Source organism: Myripristis murdjan, chromosome 21 (assembly GCF_902150065.1).
Source record: "Myripristis murdjan chromosome 21, fMyrMur1.1, whole genome shotgun sequence".
NCBI classification, from domain to species: Eukaryota; Metazoa; Chordata; class Actinopteri; order Holocentriformes; family Holocentridae; genus Myripristis; species Myripristis murdjan.
This window is the reverse complement of record NC_044000.1, coordinates 15,792,061-15,808,870: the sequence shown is the minus strand read 5'-3', so window position 1 is coordinate 15,808,870 and position 16,810 is coordinate 15,792,061. Positions and strand designations below refer to the sequence as shown.

The window sequence follows — 16,810 nt, the reverse complement described above, 5'->3', positions numbered from 1 at the left end:
CTACTGCACTATGAAGGTTTTTGTTCCCAAAAATATAGTAGTAACTAAAATGTACTGTATGACAATGCACCTGAAGATGAAACCAAAAGGCAACTATTGAAAGGTTGACGAGCCATTTGTTTGTCCTAACAAGTCCAGTAGCTCTAAATTATTTTCTAATTATTGAAGTAGTAAATATTAACTTGTACTAAATTCTTTATTTTAAGAGGTAATTTATTGTGTTTTCTATGTACAGTATGTGTACCATTTCAGCATATTATCCCTGTTCCCTCTCTATAATCAGCTGATTTCAAATTTCTGCAGAGGAGCAACAAATAAAGGATTGCTATTATTAAAAACATTGTGTAGAGTATTTGTCATTGGCTGAACACATGATAGCATCTTGTTGCAAACTTGATATAACTAGATTTTAATGTAATATTCTGTATGCCGTGCACATATTCCACCTATGTGTGTTTAGTTATATCCAGATAATCAAATATTACATGTTTATTTCAAGCAAGAAGCAGGGTTTGACTAATGTGCCAGGATATGGCAGCTTTTGGCTGCAGCAGGCAGATTCACAGCTGTCAGTCGGCCAAGTAATGTTTGGCAACGTGGACGACATCTGGGTGGTCTCCAGGGACGGACTTCAGATGGCCATGATACAGGACCAAGGGACACTGTGGCGTTTGATTACAAAGGTACACACTCACATTATTCATGTGTGAAAACATTAACAAAAGAGACAATTACTGAATGTTATTTCTACAGTTTAAAATGGATTAACCTGGTAAAAAAAAAGACCTGTGCAAATCCATAATTTACGGAACTGAAAAAAAAAGCACTAAGTAAAAGCAATAATATAACTTTAATTATTCAAGTATTTGTTTTTTAATATAAAAAACATACAATATATAACAACAACCCCTTTCGGGATAGATGCTTTCACAGTAAATGTCACATTAGCTTATAATACTAGAAACTTTTGGAAAGGAACAAAAGAAAAATAAATAAATAAAATGAAATTTGGCCATGGAAGCCATTCACGTTCTAGAAAATATAAAAATTTAACACTATTTCAGTAACAGTGCTTCAGTAATTACTGATATGCCAGATACACATGATAATACATCCACTCTGGAACGGTCTTAGCTACAATTAAAATCTTACTTGCACAACGTGATACTGTATTTCTATTGATGCATGGTAATGCTGATGAGCTGAAACAGCTGTCGACATACAGCGTACATTACCAAGGGCTGGAACTAGCTTAATGAGAAGCAAGTAGCTGACACACATAATTAACCCCCAAAAATAAAAAAAAATATTCTCAACAATATTCTCAAAACGGAAAACAACTCATTGCATCAAAAAGCCAAAATCATATCACTGTTTTTTTTTTTTTTTGTTTTCTTTTCATAAAGAAGAGGCAGCAACATCATGGCAACATGTAAACAAAAAGATCAGGCAAATTGATAATAACAGAGCATCCGGTGAACTCAGCTACATGACTTCACTACCACTAGTGTCTTGCATGAAATTATCAGAAGAAAAATAGCAAATTACATTTCAGCTTGGTCTTGCAGACTGATAACATTATTACGATACTGCAGCAGCTTTGGATCTGACTGATGGACTGTTGCACTGGGAGAGCATGATGCAAATGTTCAGTCCCAAGAGATGACCTGGTTTGCAGTCAGACTAGATTTACACTGGAGTTCTCAGTCTTAAACAACACCTCTCACTTTCATTCACATTATAATTTACTATATTATAGGTGTAACAATAGAAAGATACTGTATATTGATCCCTGTATGCTGTAAGTCTCTTTTTTTGTTGCACCCCTCCAGGGAGGCCAGAGTGTGTCAGCTCAGGTGCTGATAGTTATTCAGTGTCTTGCTCAAGGACACTTTAGTAGGGCAGAATGCTTGCTAATCATGAGCGCTTGAACCAAAGTCATGTGGTTGAAGGAAGGTCTGTCTAATCATTTGGTCACTCTCCTGCCCATAAGTCTGACTTCATGATTTATTCAAAAACAAGCATGTAAAGTGTATTCTGTTTAGACTGGAACTGGAGTACAATAACAGGATGACTTTAAATAACAACACAGTGCACGTTTGAGTTATGCATGAGAATATGCGCTGTAGAAGCCCCATGCACTTATTAACAATCATGGAATCGTGGATTCAGTAGAAACAGACGTACGGTAGGCTATAGATGGATGGTAACAGCTGTCATGATATAGAGACCTGCAGCAGCCCTCACTGTGTTTTACAATATTCAGTTTAACTGATGAAGTTCAAAATAGAGGTAAAAAAAAAGGCAAAAGAAAACACAATTAGTGGCCCCGTAGTTCAGTGGTCCCCGTGTCCCTAACATCTCAGGTGCTTCTTGCTGGACATGTCATTCCAAATGCGATGCATCTCCTCCGGGGAGATCTGGTGGACAGTGATAACCCGCCGGTACCTGCAGAGACTGTAGGCCATTTTCCAGTGATTAAAACCACTGTTCTGATAAGGGTGTATGCCCAACTTACGCAAACACAGTCCCACGTACACATCCTCCAGGTGTAACAGTCTGGTGTGCAAAGAAGTCTTATAGATTAGCTCTGCTACATCTGCTGAGAACACGTAGCCGGTGCCCGAGCAGAACGGAGGGTATTTGCTCTCAGGGTACAAGTCTCTGGGCATGTACCATTTACTGCGCATATCCCTTATCGGGCCACCGTTTATCACATAGCCAGTAAAGTATCTCCTCCGCGGCTTGGTGGTGGGCTTCAGCAGCTTGTAGATCAGATTGTCCATGTTGACAAAGATGTCGCTGTCTGTCTTCATGACATACTGGGCTTTGGGGCAGAACGTGGCCACCCAGCGCATGCCCATCAGGGTCTTGAGGGTGAGGTTGTGGTAGGAGTCGATGAAATCCTCCACGACGATGTCATGGAAGATCTGGCTCTCCTGCTCCACCATCTGGTTCAGGACAGTGTCTGTGTTCCTGCCCAGCAGAAAGATGGTGATGATCCGGACGTCGCTGAACGTGCTCTCGTCGCCCCAGGTCTCCCGGATGGCCTGCCGGGCGTCAAACTCCTTGTGTGTGGTGCTGATGAGGATGACCAGAAAGGGCGTGATTGTTTCACACTTTTTCGGCTCATTGATGACAAAATCAAAGGCATGTGGGTTGAGGGGGCGGGTGCGGATGTTGCTGAAGGTGATGTTTTTGTGGGGTTTCACAGTCTTCCGTATAGGCACAGATATCTGCCCTACATAAGAGGGTGTTGGGCGTGATATGCTCAAATACCACAGAGCGCTTGCCCAGCAGACCACTGTCAACAGGTATAAGCATGAGACTTTTGAAGGCATTATGCTGCATTTAGGTGTATTTTAATGTGTTGGATCTTATAAGGCTTTCTTTCCATTAGCAGTGTTTCTCCCGGCAAGGCAGCATTAAGCTGCTCCAGCATGCAGTTTGACATTAATTGTCAGTAATGGATTACTTTAGGGAGAAGTAGTGCTGTTTGCTTTTTAATGCAAAGCAGTTTAAAATTGTATGGATATCCAATTTCTCTTCTTGACACTCCCGCTTCTCCATTCACATCTGCAAAAGAGAGGAGAAGAAATGGTACATTAACATGAAGAAATGTGATATGTTGAAGAGGCCCAGAAAATAAATTCTTTTTGAACAAGTCAGAGAAATGTACTATTACAGTTGGGCTAAAGTGAATAAAACTCAGCACTTGAAATTCAAATATGAACATAAGACACAATGGGTTTTCCTACCAATGGCTGCAGCATAATACAGTCTTTATTATGTACAGCTTAAAAAAAACAAAGCAATCTTTTCCTTTCAGTGAGGTGCATCACACAATTACATGCAAATTTACTTTTTTTTTTTTTTTTTTTAACACAGTCCAGTCTAAAATACTGGAGAAACACTGCAGAGAAGAGCAACTTCACTGTTTTAAAATAATGCTTTGGCTGGTCAACTGAATAGTCTACACACTTCCAAGGAATCAGATGTAATAAATAAATATTAATAAAATAATAATAAATAATAATAAAATAATAAAACATCAGTGAAACACATTCAAACCAAACATTTGGCAAAGGTTTTTGTGTGCCATCATCCATCTTGCAAAATCCATTTACCTCATGAATTTACATGATTCACTGCATCTTACCATACTTGGACAACAATGTGACATGAAGAATTCCAGCATATAATATCCTTGGCCAAAAAAAAAAAAAAGAGTATTTTGAGCATTAGCACTGCAGATGTACAGTCAAACTCTGCAGACCACTGCAGATGTGTGCAACTCCACCACAAACAAGGTCACAGAACTGATAAAACACTTCTGTGACAGGCCTAAAAAATTACTCTTGTAAATATTAATATGATTTTGTGCTCACATTTTCAATTTCAGTTTTTATCTCCCCATAGGCCCCAATATTAAATGACAGACAGAGAATATAGAATGATGCGTAATGCCGGTGATCATATACTAACTCTGATCTGGGACGAGTTTAATTTCTTTTAGAAAATGACACTGAAAGCGATATGAGATGAATTCCTAATAGATGGCATTATTGATATAGGGGATGAGGGAATGAGGGGGGGGGGGGGGGGGGGATAAACCACAGTGAACTCGTGAGGTTGGCTTGATGATTACTTTACTAATAAATGTTGTTTTATTGTTTTACTGATTTAAAAAAACAACATTTTTTAAGCAGCAGGAAATGATTTGTTTCATCTGCTTTTGTGAATCAGTTCTAGCCTCAAGAAAAGCAACCTGAAAAAAAAAAAATGTTCTGATTAGCAATGGTGTTACAACACTACTGTTGTGATGCAATATATTGTAGAGCCAGAAGGCAGTGTGTTCTGGTCTAAAAATGCAGATGCCTTTCATTATAGCGTAAGATAAAAGAGCTTGGAATGCACTTATACAAGAACACAGCGGCATCAACACACCCTGCTGATGTGTTTGTCAGAGTTCATAAATTCCTAAAATTAAACCATCTTTTTCCTGGTAATTTTGTTTTGTTTCTACAGTAACAAAATGATAGGTGGAAAAAAAAAACACTCTTCACTTTTCAGTGATTATTCTGATGACTTACCACAGATTGCATTATAGGTCCACACTTGCATGCAGATGAGGTATAGATTTTGTTTCAGGACGTAACCGTAAACGTGACATCTCTCTGACAGTATTCAATACGTGGACGTCATGCTGCACAGACTGTTATTTGATGTTTCACCAGTACTGACAATGCCCTTTTAAAAGCAAAACTAACAGTGAAAAATGGTGTGCAAGATTTCTTGTCCACTGGCACAAAACGAGCTGTGGTGTTAGCCACAGTGTGCATGAGAGAGTAATGTGGTGGCAAAAGGGAACACGATGCCATGATACACTTCTCAAAGTGCTGCACTGGTATGCAGTCTGATTAATACAAAGCTGATGCAAATTTGACATGTCAATATTTCAGCATTTTTTTACCATTCAGGTCGCAGTGTTGACTCTGAATGGTATGAAGCTGTTTCTTTGTTTGTATTTTTTGTGTAGGTGGCTGGGCATGTACACAGGCTCTCGCTGACTTATTATCTTTTCTCTCAGTGAAGTCAGTAGGCAGATCAGTCAAGGCACTTCACAGGAAAATGGCCGTGCCGCAGTAAAACTCTCAACATTTCCATCTCCAAAGCTGGATAGTACCCAAACCCAGACTGAGCAGCCAAATGCAACCATAATAACCTGATTAACTTCGAGTCCCATATAACCAGAGACTAAAATCACCCTCAGAGAATAGTTGCAGCATGTACCAAGAAAAGAAGCCAATCTGTCAGAGCAGAATGCATTATCAAAAAAAAAAAGAAGAAAAAAAAAGAAAGAGAAAATATGTATTTGAAGACAATGCCATCTTCTTTGTTAAAAAAAGAAAAAGACCTATCATATGAATTAGAACTGGTCCTTTTTACCCATAGACAAAAAATTCTTTGGCTGTCTGACTGATATATTCTCTATTTTCTATCTGTTGTCACTTCCACAATAAGTCGTAAAACAGCAGATCATAGTCTGAGACTCGAGACTTACAAAAGGTGTTATTTCTCAGTTTGTCTCAGACTGAACTCCATTCCCTGGGGCATTAAAAAAAAAAAAAAAAAAAAAAAAAAAAAAAACAACTCTAAGTCAAGAGCTTTTGCTCACATTATCAGACCTCTGCTCCTCTTGTGAAATCGTGGTAAGATCTCATAGGAGTTTGAGAATTAAACAAAAGCTCCCATTGAGAACAGGCCCAGTACATACACCCAGACTCCAAGTCTTCCTGGAATCAGAGGAGAGACAGGTGGAATGATGAGAGAATGGCAGGAGACAGCCAGACGACGCTTCAGCAAGGGCTGATAATATGGAGAAGTGAAGAAGAAGAAGGAGAAAAAACAAACAATGCACGTAGAAAAAATGCACTGCACACACATTCACAGGTGTAAATACCAGCTGGCAACAAAGAATTACTGTTCCACAAAGTCACTTTGAAATCCCTCTCCTTCCAGACTTCAGCTCAATAGGCCTATTTGTAACACAGAACTAAGGCGATCTTTGGTGACAGGTCATTTAGTTAGTAATTTGTGCAACATACCTTTCTCTGGTGACTTTTCAGCATATCTAAGGTTGTTCAGGGTCTCTGATATGCACTGCTTTAAATGGACCATTCAGTTTGTCCCTGATGAAGGAGACAGAACAGCGTGCAGTTCGCCACCTCTCAATGTATTCCCATTGATTCATTCATAATGAACTCAAGGTGCTCCACGCAGAAGAAAAATTAATGTGAGAGAAAATGCGATGTTAGTGCTATCTACGCACAACAATGACTCATATACTGTACCAACAAACCTTGGCTAGCAGAGGTGGTTGGCAGGTTGAGTGACAGCTCAGCACTGCCTCGTGTTTTTATTTTAACACATTCAACTCAAGTGATAATGGTAAGTCTTGCATCTATGTAAAAATAATCATTATGATACAGTGCATGGCACATTATTATTAACTATAATTCCAAGTATTTTTTCCCTATTTATTTCAACATGAAATAGAGGCTGGTACGTGTGTGCATGGGTGTGTGGGTGTATGGGTGCATGTGTGTGTGTGTGTGTGTGTGTGTGTGTGTGTGAGAGAGAGAGAGAGAGAGAGAGAGAGACAGACAGACAGAGAGAAAGAGAGGGGGGAGAGAGAGAAGATGAGCCTATTTGTTGCCATGGAGTCAAGTGGCAGCAGAAGTCGGTCTTAGAATGGGGAAAATGGTGAGATACAAGCTAGATAGTGAGCTAGATTGGAGAGAGAGAGAGAGAGAGAGAGAGAGAGAGAGAGAGAGAAAACAAGAGAGACATTCAGATCCCAACTATATTGGGGATGAATGCTTTGTAATAACAGTCTGACAGAATCGTACAACAACAATATAATCTTTTGTTCTGTTGTCACCTTGCTATGCAGAAACATTTGAACTTGATTAGGTAAAGTGGGCGAAATAAGGCTGCTTGTTTCTGCTGAAAATCTATGGCCATTCCCTCCGTGTGCTGAGAACTGGGGACATTCATAGCCTCTGAATAATATATGCTGCTGAAGATTTTCTAGACTGGCAGCAAGTGGGTCATAAATATAATAAGACTCTGTGTAAATACTGATCAAGTACAGTGAGGACTTGCTACAGTTTATCTAATGGTTAAAGACATTTTACCAAACAGTGTTAAACTTCTTGTCACTTCTGGTTTTCTTTTCTGCAAACCAATAAAACCTTAAAGGAGAAGTTCACTATTTTTCTTCCCAGGACACGTTAAAATGTTGATACCCCTAATTTATAACCATGATTTAGTGAGGAGAATCTTATCAGTCTGCTGCAGCTTCCCACTAGCCTTCAACACAGTCCAACAGGGTTCTTGTTTCAAGCCTCAAAAACCATTATAAATCTCCTCATAGCATACTAAAATAACCATTGAAACTGCCCAAAATGGTTAGAAATACTGCTTTATATGAATTCTAAGAAGAAGAGACTATGAATTTTCCTTCATCAGGAACTCCAGAGTCCATGTCGACTACCTCATCTTCATGTTGACACAGGTCATTAAATTTGGAAGATGAAAATTCCAAGGTCCAACTTCAAGTGAATTCACTATTAGCTAATTTTGTCAGTGTGGCAGTGACACAGGGCAGTGTATTATCAAAAATGCTAAATAAACTTAAGGAAGAAATTTAAGCATTATTTGACTGTGCTGTGAGTTTGAGGGCTAGCAAGAAGCCACAACAGAGTGGTAGGTTTCTCCTCACTAAAGTGGTAAGATTGTTTTGTGCATGGTTATAAACAAAACTTATTCCTTTTTTTGAAGATTATTTTTTAGGAAATTCTGCTTTATTAGTCACAGTGGAGAGAGACAGGAAAGACAGGGGATGACATGCAGCAAAGGGTCTTAGCTGGATTCAAACCCAGGCCGCTGCGGATTAGCCTTAGTATTGCATGGTAGGTGCTCTACATGGGGAGCCAATGGGACATCCCAGAAACTATATTCTTTAAAAAAAAAAAAAAAATTACCAGCATCATTATCTATGTACAGGATAAAATCCTGAGGGAAATCATGAAAAGTCTAAGTCCCACTTAATTTGTTTATGGGGACATTTCACTTTGGTTATACTGTGGTGTCTAGTATTGATGTGGGTATGGAAGCCTAGATTTGGTCAATTTAGATTGGGTTTAGATTACGGTAGCATGGAGCAGAGCCTGCAGGCAGGCAGACAGACCTTTGCAGGGCCATTACTCCAATCTATCTCCATAATACTAGATGCCATGCTAAGAGTCAATCATAATGTGCAAGCAGATATTGGCTGGTGACGTGCTTAGAGGACAGTGAAACAGAAGGAGAATGCTGACCTTAATGTTTACCTGCTTAAATGGACACAACATGTTTCCGCTGGTTTAATAGGACTCTGTATTCTTTCACCGAGGTTTATATGGGGAGGCACAGGTACATGGCCATACCTTTGAGCAGTATGCCTTCAGGATAAGCAGTCCATTAAAACACAATAGAGAAACACAATGGGGAATGGAATGAAATGGTGAAATAATTAGTCTACACTATCAACAGAGAACCAATTTATCATGATTTATTGTACAGCAAGGGGCAAAATTGTATGGGGAGCACAGCACAAAGACAGCCATTCATCAAGACATGACATTCCTTTCTCCAAGCCTCTGGGTTGAGTGTTCGGAGGACTGGTTTTAAAAGGGGCCATTACGCTTTCTTCTGTACACAACAAAAATTACTTGATTCATGGACCCATGACCATCTATAGACAGGTCTCTAAAGTGTTTTTCCAATAACAACGTTTCTGAGCTAATAGATTGCCAGATTGAATTAACTGATCCATAGACATTTGGCCTACTGAGGAGGGCTTGTGCCAAAAAAATTAATTCATTACCTTGGGTTTCAATTGACAGGACACTCTGTCCTACTTTGAATATTGTTTGTTATAATTTTAATCACACAAAACATTAACTGCAGAACTTACAAAGGAACAACAGTAAGAAATGCACTGTACTTCTTGCAGACAATATCTGCACTCCACTGCTCTAATACCAGCCTTTTTGCCTGAATTCAGCAGTCCAAATCACTTTGTGATGTGCCATAATTCCCTGCAAGCCATCTGTTGCTTTACATTTAAATGCATAAAACAGACTCCCTAGTGTTCAGTAATCTGTGCGGGTCACCGGGAAGGTTGGATAACTCCTTTTGATGACTCCTGTCTCAGAGTTTCCAATTTAACAGTGGATAAGAATCCTGGCATGAGACATGACTCTATGTGTTTTTTTTATTAACAAATAATTGAATGATAGCTCATACAAAATACTGATGGCAAGGCTACGTGGCAGAATAGAGATGTGAGAAAAAAGATATAAAAAATTGCCATGGTGTAGCACAGCAAGTGGTATGTCTTAAATCTCCCTCCCTAACATTATGCCTGCAAGCCACATTTGTAAGCTAGCTGAGATTCTTTGACCTTGGAGAAGAAAGCCGAGGGTTCATGCACACATTTTCAGTGCTACTGAAAGTTGCTTTTTTTTTTTTTTTTTTTTTTTTTTTTGCAGCATTTGAACCACCCAATGTTTTATGTACAGGTATTTGTATGTATTTTATGCAGAAGAATCCTACTGCAAAAGATCAATCAAACAAATGCAGAGTAAGAAAAGACAATTTGTTCAACAATACTGCCGGATCCCTTAAATGCAAATGAGACCATAAGACCCCTGTCTTTCATGACTACTAACTCTACAAAAGCTCCATTCCAAAAAGAGTGTGTGCTGGAAGATCTGTTGTCGACGGGACACAGATGGCTTCAATATATCAGACCGAGGAGCACAAACAGATCTACAAAGTGCTCCGTGTTCATACGAACACTAGAACATCCTGCATATCCACTATAATTTAACTTCTTTATGCATATACACACTGTCTTCTCATGTTTTTTTTTTAAAAAATATTGAATATATTACATTTATATCATTTTGCTGTATCTTATTATCATTTATTGTTGCAACAGAGGATCTAAGTTTTATTGTATCTCATCTCATTGTATCTTAAGTAACAGTAATTGGGTACAGCTTCAGACTGAATACAATGATGTGGTATCTATTCCAAGCTAAATCTATAGGGGAATAATGTAAGAACATGTTCTGGGGGGGGGGCATCTTAAATGGGGTTGCTGATATGTAGAACAAAATGCATGAAACATGAAAGGAAACAAAAAAGCAAGTTATGGCAGCTAAATAATCATGATTTTCACACCCTGCATCATGGTCTCCTTGTCGCTGACCCCCACGTGCATTTAGGAGGATCAGATATAGAAAATTTGCAATCCAACAAACAAAAGAATCAGATTCCCAACGCACAACAGACTCCTGTCTTATTTGCTGCTCTCTGACTGAAACATTCGGGGAATATTGTCATTTACATATTTTATGCTTAGGGCTTGATTTAAATTGTGTTCTGCTATTAAGGCAAGCCAAACACTTGGGGAAAATCTATAGAGGCAATTAAATGAGTGAAGCTACATTAAGCTGAATGAAAACTTTTGATAGATTAGAAGAAGCTGGAAAACAAGCTCATAAAACTGGCATCACAATTACTTTATTCCACAGGGAGAACTCATGGGCAGCATCAGTTTTAGAGGAAAATTAATAATGCTTAATAAATCCTGATACATGACTCTAACACACAGTATTATTATTACAATGGTCTGGATGCATTAAGAATACCCATTTCTTATGCATATATATGCAGAATTAAGTAACTGAACTACAGAGATATAGCTATAGGATTGTAATTTTTCAGTTTTTGTTGTATTATCACACAATTACATGTAAAATTAAAAGAAAAATGACAGTTGATCTAGATGAGTTAATGAATCTTCTTTACCTGTCTATTCTTATTCAGGGTCACAGCTACAGTTTCATGCATTTCTTCAATATGCAATCCACCTGACTTGCATGCTTTAGGAAAAGAGGCTATGAATCAACCCCGCGTTCTGCTTGCTGTGAGGCAACAGTGCTAACCACTGAGCCACCGTGCCACCCCCTGATTTTAATGTTCAACTGAATATCCATAATCCTTAACTATGAGCCCCAGAGGGCAGCAGCAATGGCCAGCAAACACAGGCTACTTTAACAGGAGTAAGTCAGGTTAATAATCTCTGTCCCCTGTGTTAGAGAGGAGGATTGTTTATCTGCACCTAAGACTTACAAAGTAGAGAAAAGCCACCAGCTGCTGCTGTGGCATGAGGTCTACATCAAGCCCCCTGACTGTGTGTAATTATAGAAATCCCCTTGTTGACATGTGAGTTAATCCACACATTTCACTGCGCAGTGTATTTTGTTTGTGTCATACATACATTTATTTATTTATTTATTTTAAATTATTGTTGATTACCAATTCAAATGCATTTAATTGTCCCCAAGCAATCTGGACTCCAGGGGGCTCTACTCAAGTCATGAAGCCTGGACACATGGCACAACATAGAGCTTTCCAAGATATCCTACCTCCAGATACTTCATGGTAAAGCTGTTGTTGCTAATTTTAAACCTGGGCACAGCGCAGGCTGTAAATAAATCATTAGCAGTGTCTCAGACAATAAGATTCATCTCCCAGGTTGCACTGGGAGATGATAGGCGGCCAGGCGGTGCCAGAGGAGTAATGGTGGTGACAGTAGAACATGAAGAGAGAAAAGGAGGGGAGTCAGAGATCCTGAATCCTACTGTTACCATGGGGACTGCCCACACTTTTCTGCCATCAGGTGTGGAGGCAGTGGGCTGGATGCTTTCAAAGCAGAGCTGCTCATCAACCCCTCACCCAAACAGGAGGCTGGCTTCCTGCTGGGATGATGCCAGCAATATAACTCCCTGAGCAGATGCTGCCCAGTGCCCACTACCCTTTGTTCCTTCCCCAAAGGCACACAGCGTTGCACGCACCACATTGCATACAGAGTCAAAACACTCACCTTGATGCCAGCAGAGGACATGTCATGCCTATACAGTATGGTTAACCATGACACTCCAAAATGCCATTTGTAAGCCAGCGATCACCTCCAATTTCCACGAGCTACTTTGGAAACATCGAAACATTTTCCGAGCACAAAGAATACAACTACTTTTTAATTTCGGTATTACAACTTGAGGGCTCTTTTGAAAGCAGTTCAGAAATGTGTCATTGTTATGCACAGCAGGTTTGACAGAGAGCCTGTGCAATAGCAGTGGGTAGTGACACATCGCTGCAGGAGAAACGTTCAAAAGTACAAGAAATTAAATGCAAACTCTCTTTTTTATTACCAGGTTTATAATTACCCAGCTCTCCTCAGTGTAATGACAAGATATGAACAGGACCTCACTGCTCAATTTCTCTTATTATTGTGGACACTGACAGACAATTTCATCAAATATTAAAATAAATTACAAAATTTATTGAACTTAACTAATTTATAAAAACTATAACACATTTCTGAAGTAGTTAACAGGCTGTATTTTCCATTAAGAAAGTGTCATGAAATGACACATTGATAGGAGTCTTGTTCATAGCGTTGAATGAATCCGATCAGCAGTTAAGCGAACTAATGTGCTGGTCCATCTCTGAAAAGTGGGTAACATTTCAATGGCATCTAATTTAAAACTGCATGGCTCATTAATCTGAACTTTACTGGTAACCTCACATTAAGGACACCATAATGTGCAATAAATAAAGTTAAGAAAACAGACATTATAGTAATTAACTTGATTGTTTACTATAGTAATTACTGATTTGGTTACTTGTAGAGAAACTTAAATGGCACAATAATGAGTGGATACGTCGCCTCAATTGGCACTTAAAAGGTTGAGTTGCTCAATACAACTGTTTAGAAAAAGTTTTTAATGCCTCTTTTTTACTTAAACTATACCATAATAGAACATAAAGCACTGATTATTTAGTGTGCCACTACTGTAGGTAATTTAGGTATTTATAGGTATTTAGAGTGTAGTTGTCTGACAAACCATGATGAGATGCAAAGTAGTGAATAAAGCGGGTTGAAGTGGTACCAGTTAACTAAAAATCTCAGATAAAAAAAAAAAGATCTCCGATAAATTTACAAGTATTTAGCATGTAGTAGATCTCTATGATTGTTAATGCACTACAATAACAGTATGCAATTTATAATACTTAGATTATGGAATGTTTACAGTGAAATTAGGCAGAGAAATTAGATGTAATGAAAGTATACTTAAGATGACTACTGGTGATCATTTCCCCAGACTTCACACAGAGGGACATTGTGTTGCTGGCCTCTGGACTATAAAAGAAGTACTTTCCAAAGAGTTGATAGGAATTTGAAGCATTTCCTCTATTGGGCCATATCCAAGTATCATCATGGGTGAACATTATGAAAACACACAAGGGCCTTCCCGCCAAAACAAAATATTGACCAAACTCATGAGCACTCCAGAAAACAAGGGAGTCTGTTTGTTGTGAGCTGAGAGGAATATTAGTGGAAGTTAATTAACTGCCAATGGTGAAGAATTATTGTTTCAGTTTAGGGCAACAAGTTATTTTGCTGCTGTCAAGTATCAATACCTTCAATGAGAGGCAGCAACTAATATTATTATAGCTGTTTGATCATTTTGTGACATGCCAATTCATTTTGTGCTACTGTAACATGCCTCTTGCCTCGGATTATGATAAAATCCCTGATCACAAAAATCTAACATCATTTTGTGTCCCATCCTGTTCAGTGTCTTATTCTGTCTATGAATATCCTAGACCATGTGTGTCCTGTGTCCTGTCCTGCCTTGTGTCCTTTGGGTCCTGCCCTGTCAATTTCACTAATGCGTGCATGGCACCCACATTAACCAGGCCAAAACACTGAATTACGCGAGACAAGACACTGCACAGGGCAGCACACAAATCCAACCCTTGAATCCCCATCAGACCCATCTGATCCATCGCTCTCTCCTGAAGAAGATGGAGGAATTACTGTTTATTGTGTTGTCTTGCCTTTTTAAATAACAATCTCTACTAATGACTAGGAGAGAGTCACTTTGCATATGAGTGATACAATTTGCATAAAACTGTGTGCTGTGCCTTATGAACCAACTTGTTCGCTCTCTATTTTCAGCTTAATCATTACCCCTCAGTTACTTGATACCAGCGTAATTGCAATTATTGAACGGATGAAGAAAACGTTTGTGTAACCCATCACCACAGTCTTTGTATGCTCCAATGTTTTTGTTGCAATTATTTCTAAAAAAAAAAAATATAATAATTATGCCATTAAATAACTTGCTGTCGGGCTATCGAGTTAGGTGATGCCACTGGAAGTTCTACTTGCTCTCCTAAATGTGGCAAATCAAATTAAAAAAAATGTATGCCTTTGAATTCCGTCTAACTCCAGCAGTAAGTGAAGACCTGAGGGATAAATATGGGAGTTTATAGGCCCTTACAGGAGTTTATAGGCCCTGGTACCACTTGAGGCAGAATTTGATGCATAGGGACGACAGTATATGAATAATCACTAAAACGTCTCCTCTAGAGCCTCTCGGTTGAACACAAACAACTACAGATGCTGATGCAAATAGGTACAATAATTCTTCTTGATACATAATTGCTGTAAAAGTCATCTGCTGGAAGGGGACAGCTTTGGGATTAAGATGCAAGTGAATCCCTCTTTTCATTTGTGGACACTGATTGCTCCGGTAGTTAGGGACAGTGTTGCTTAAGTGAAACTAAATCCATTGATAGTGTTCTGTTACAGAAGAAAGGCATAATAATAGCTGCATGGCAGAGAGTCCAGCAAGCATATGAGCTTAATGCATCAAAAATCCTTAACTTTAGTCGATGTTTACTGTCTGGATGCTGAATAGCTAATATTGCTGAAAGATTTTGTGTGTGTGTGTGTGTGTGTGTGTGTGTATGTATGTAACCTTAGCATGCCCTGCATTAACTCATTATTTTCACTAAAGTATGACATGGGCAAGGATTTTCAGAGTCATATCAGATTCTAGCTACAGGGTGGTTTAGAAATTATTATGCAAACACTCAATGCACATGAAATTCCAAGTGCACATGTAAGAATTATCTCTCAGTCGTCAGGCAAACACAGCTTGCACAGCTTTGGGCGCTCAGTGTTCAAGACAGAGCCATAGAACCCAAAATGCGCTGACAACTGTGGTGTCAGCAGCTGAAATGATATTTGGCATTTGAACAATAAACAACAGACTTTACCAACGCACTTCTTGGTGCCTGCTGAGCGAGATGAGGACTACATTCATCAGGCGGTAAACGTCACGTTTTGAAACATGATGTTGGATTTTCTAATACCAACAAACTGAGCACTTCGAAACATCTTTCAGAGATTCAGAATTCATATAGTGTCTGTAATCTTTTCATGTGTGAAAGTATTTGTATGTGTAGTTACAAGTTCACCCCCCTTTCATGTGACAAAACTGACTTTTACTGCAAATGTAATTATGTGAGTGCCAGGAGAGGAGCCAAATGGGGACTGAACCCATAATCTATAAATCTCAGAACTATTCACAACAGCTTCCCTGAGATGGATGAATTCTTAAAAATGAAGGTATTAGTCAGCAAAAGCATGCAATTCACAGGAGCAAATGGAGAAAATAAATTAACACTCACTGTGACCTACAAGGCCCTATGATTAATATCTTCTAATACCTCACACAAACTAAACACATGGTGACCTCTGAAGGAAAAAGACAGGAGACATTTAAAACAGCAAAGCAGGAGCTACAGCTGAACCCTCACTGGCTAAATGTATGGACAGTTTCCAGAAAAGTGCATTAGTCCATCAAAAATGGACTAATGGACAAAACTATAGCTTTTTCTTGTTTTACGTGTGTAAATCCCAAAAGAATTTATAAACTTCGTGTTTGATTTGAACAAAGCAATACCCAATTTTCACCAAACCAAACCAAACAAAACCCAATACACACTTGATTACAACCACCTCCTGAGCCCAGTTTCCATAAGAACACCAGGAAACTGTGCACTGTAAAAACTTCAACTTTTGCCTAAAGACAAGCTAACTTTGCCTCTGGCCATCAAATAGCTCTCTTTAGGACAGGATAATATTTGCCATAATTTATTTAAACATTATTGTGAAGATTAGATTAAGGGAATCTTATTTCCACCCAGTGCATCCACTATTACTGGGAGTCATTCAGCCCTGAACTATGATTATATGAAAAGCCCAATATAGATCATTACCATTCCACTGAACAGCATGTTCAGATGAGGAACATAACATGCTATGCAAATA

The 16,810-nt window shown here is 38.8% G+C and overlaps 1 protein-coding gene across 2 annotated transcripts in view; it reads right to left on the bottom strand.

Moving 5' to 3' along the window:
* Positions 1-831: 831 nt before the first annotated feature.
* Positions 832-16,810, bottom strand: part of b3galt1b (UDP-Gal:betaGlcNAc beta 1,3-galactosyltransferase, polypeptide 1b) — a 48,197-nt gene continuing 32,218 nt past the window's right edge. For both annotated transcript variants that reach the window (XM_030081560.1, XM_030081561.1), the window contains exon 2: positions 832-3,576. In XM_030081560.1, the coding sequence (XP_029937420.1) occupies positions 2,355-3,341 (987 nt within the window). In that variant the 5' untranslated portion in view covers positions 3,342-3,576 and the 3' untranslated portion in view covers positions 832-2,354. The remainder of the gene's footprint in view (positions 3,577-16,810) is intronic.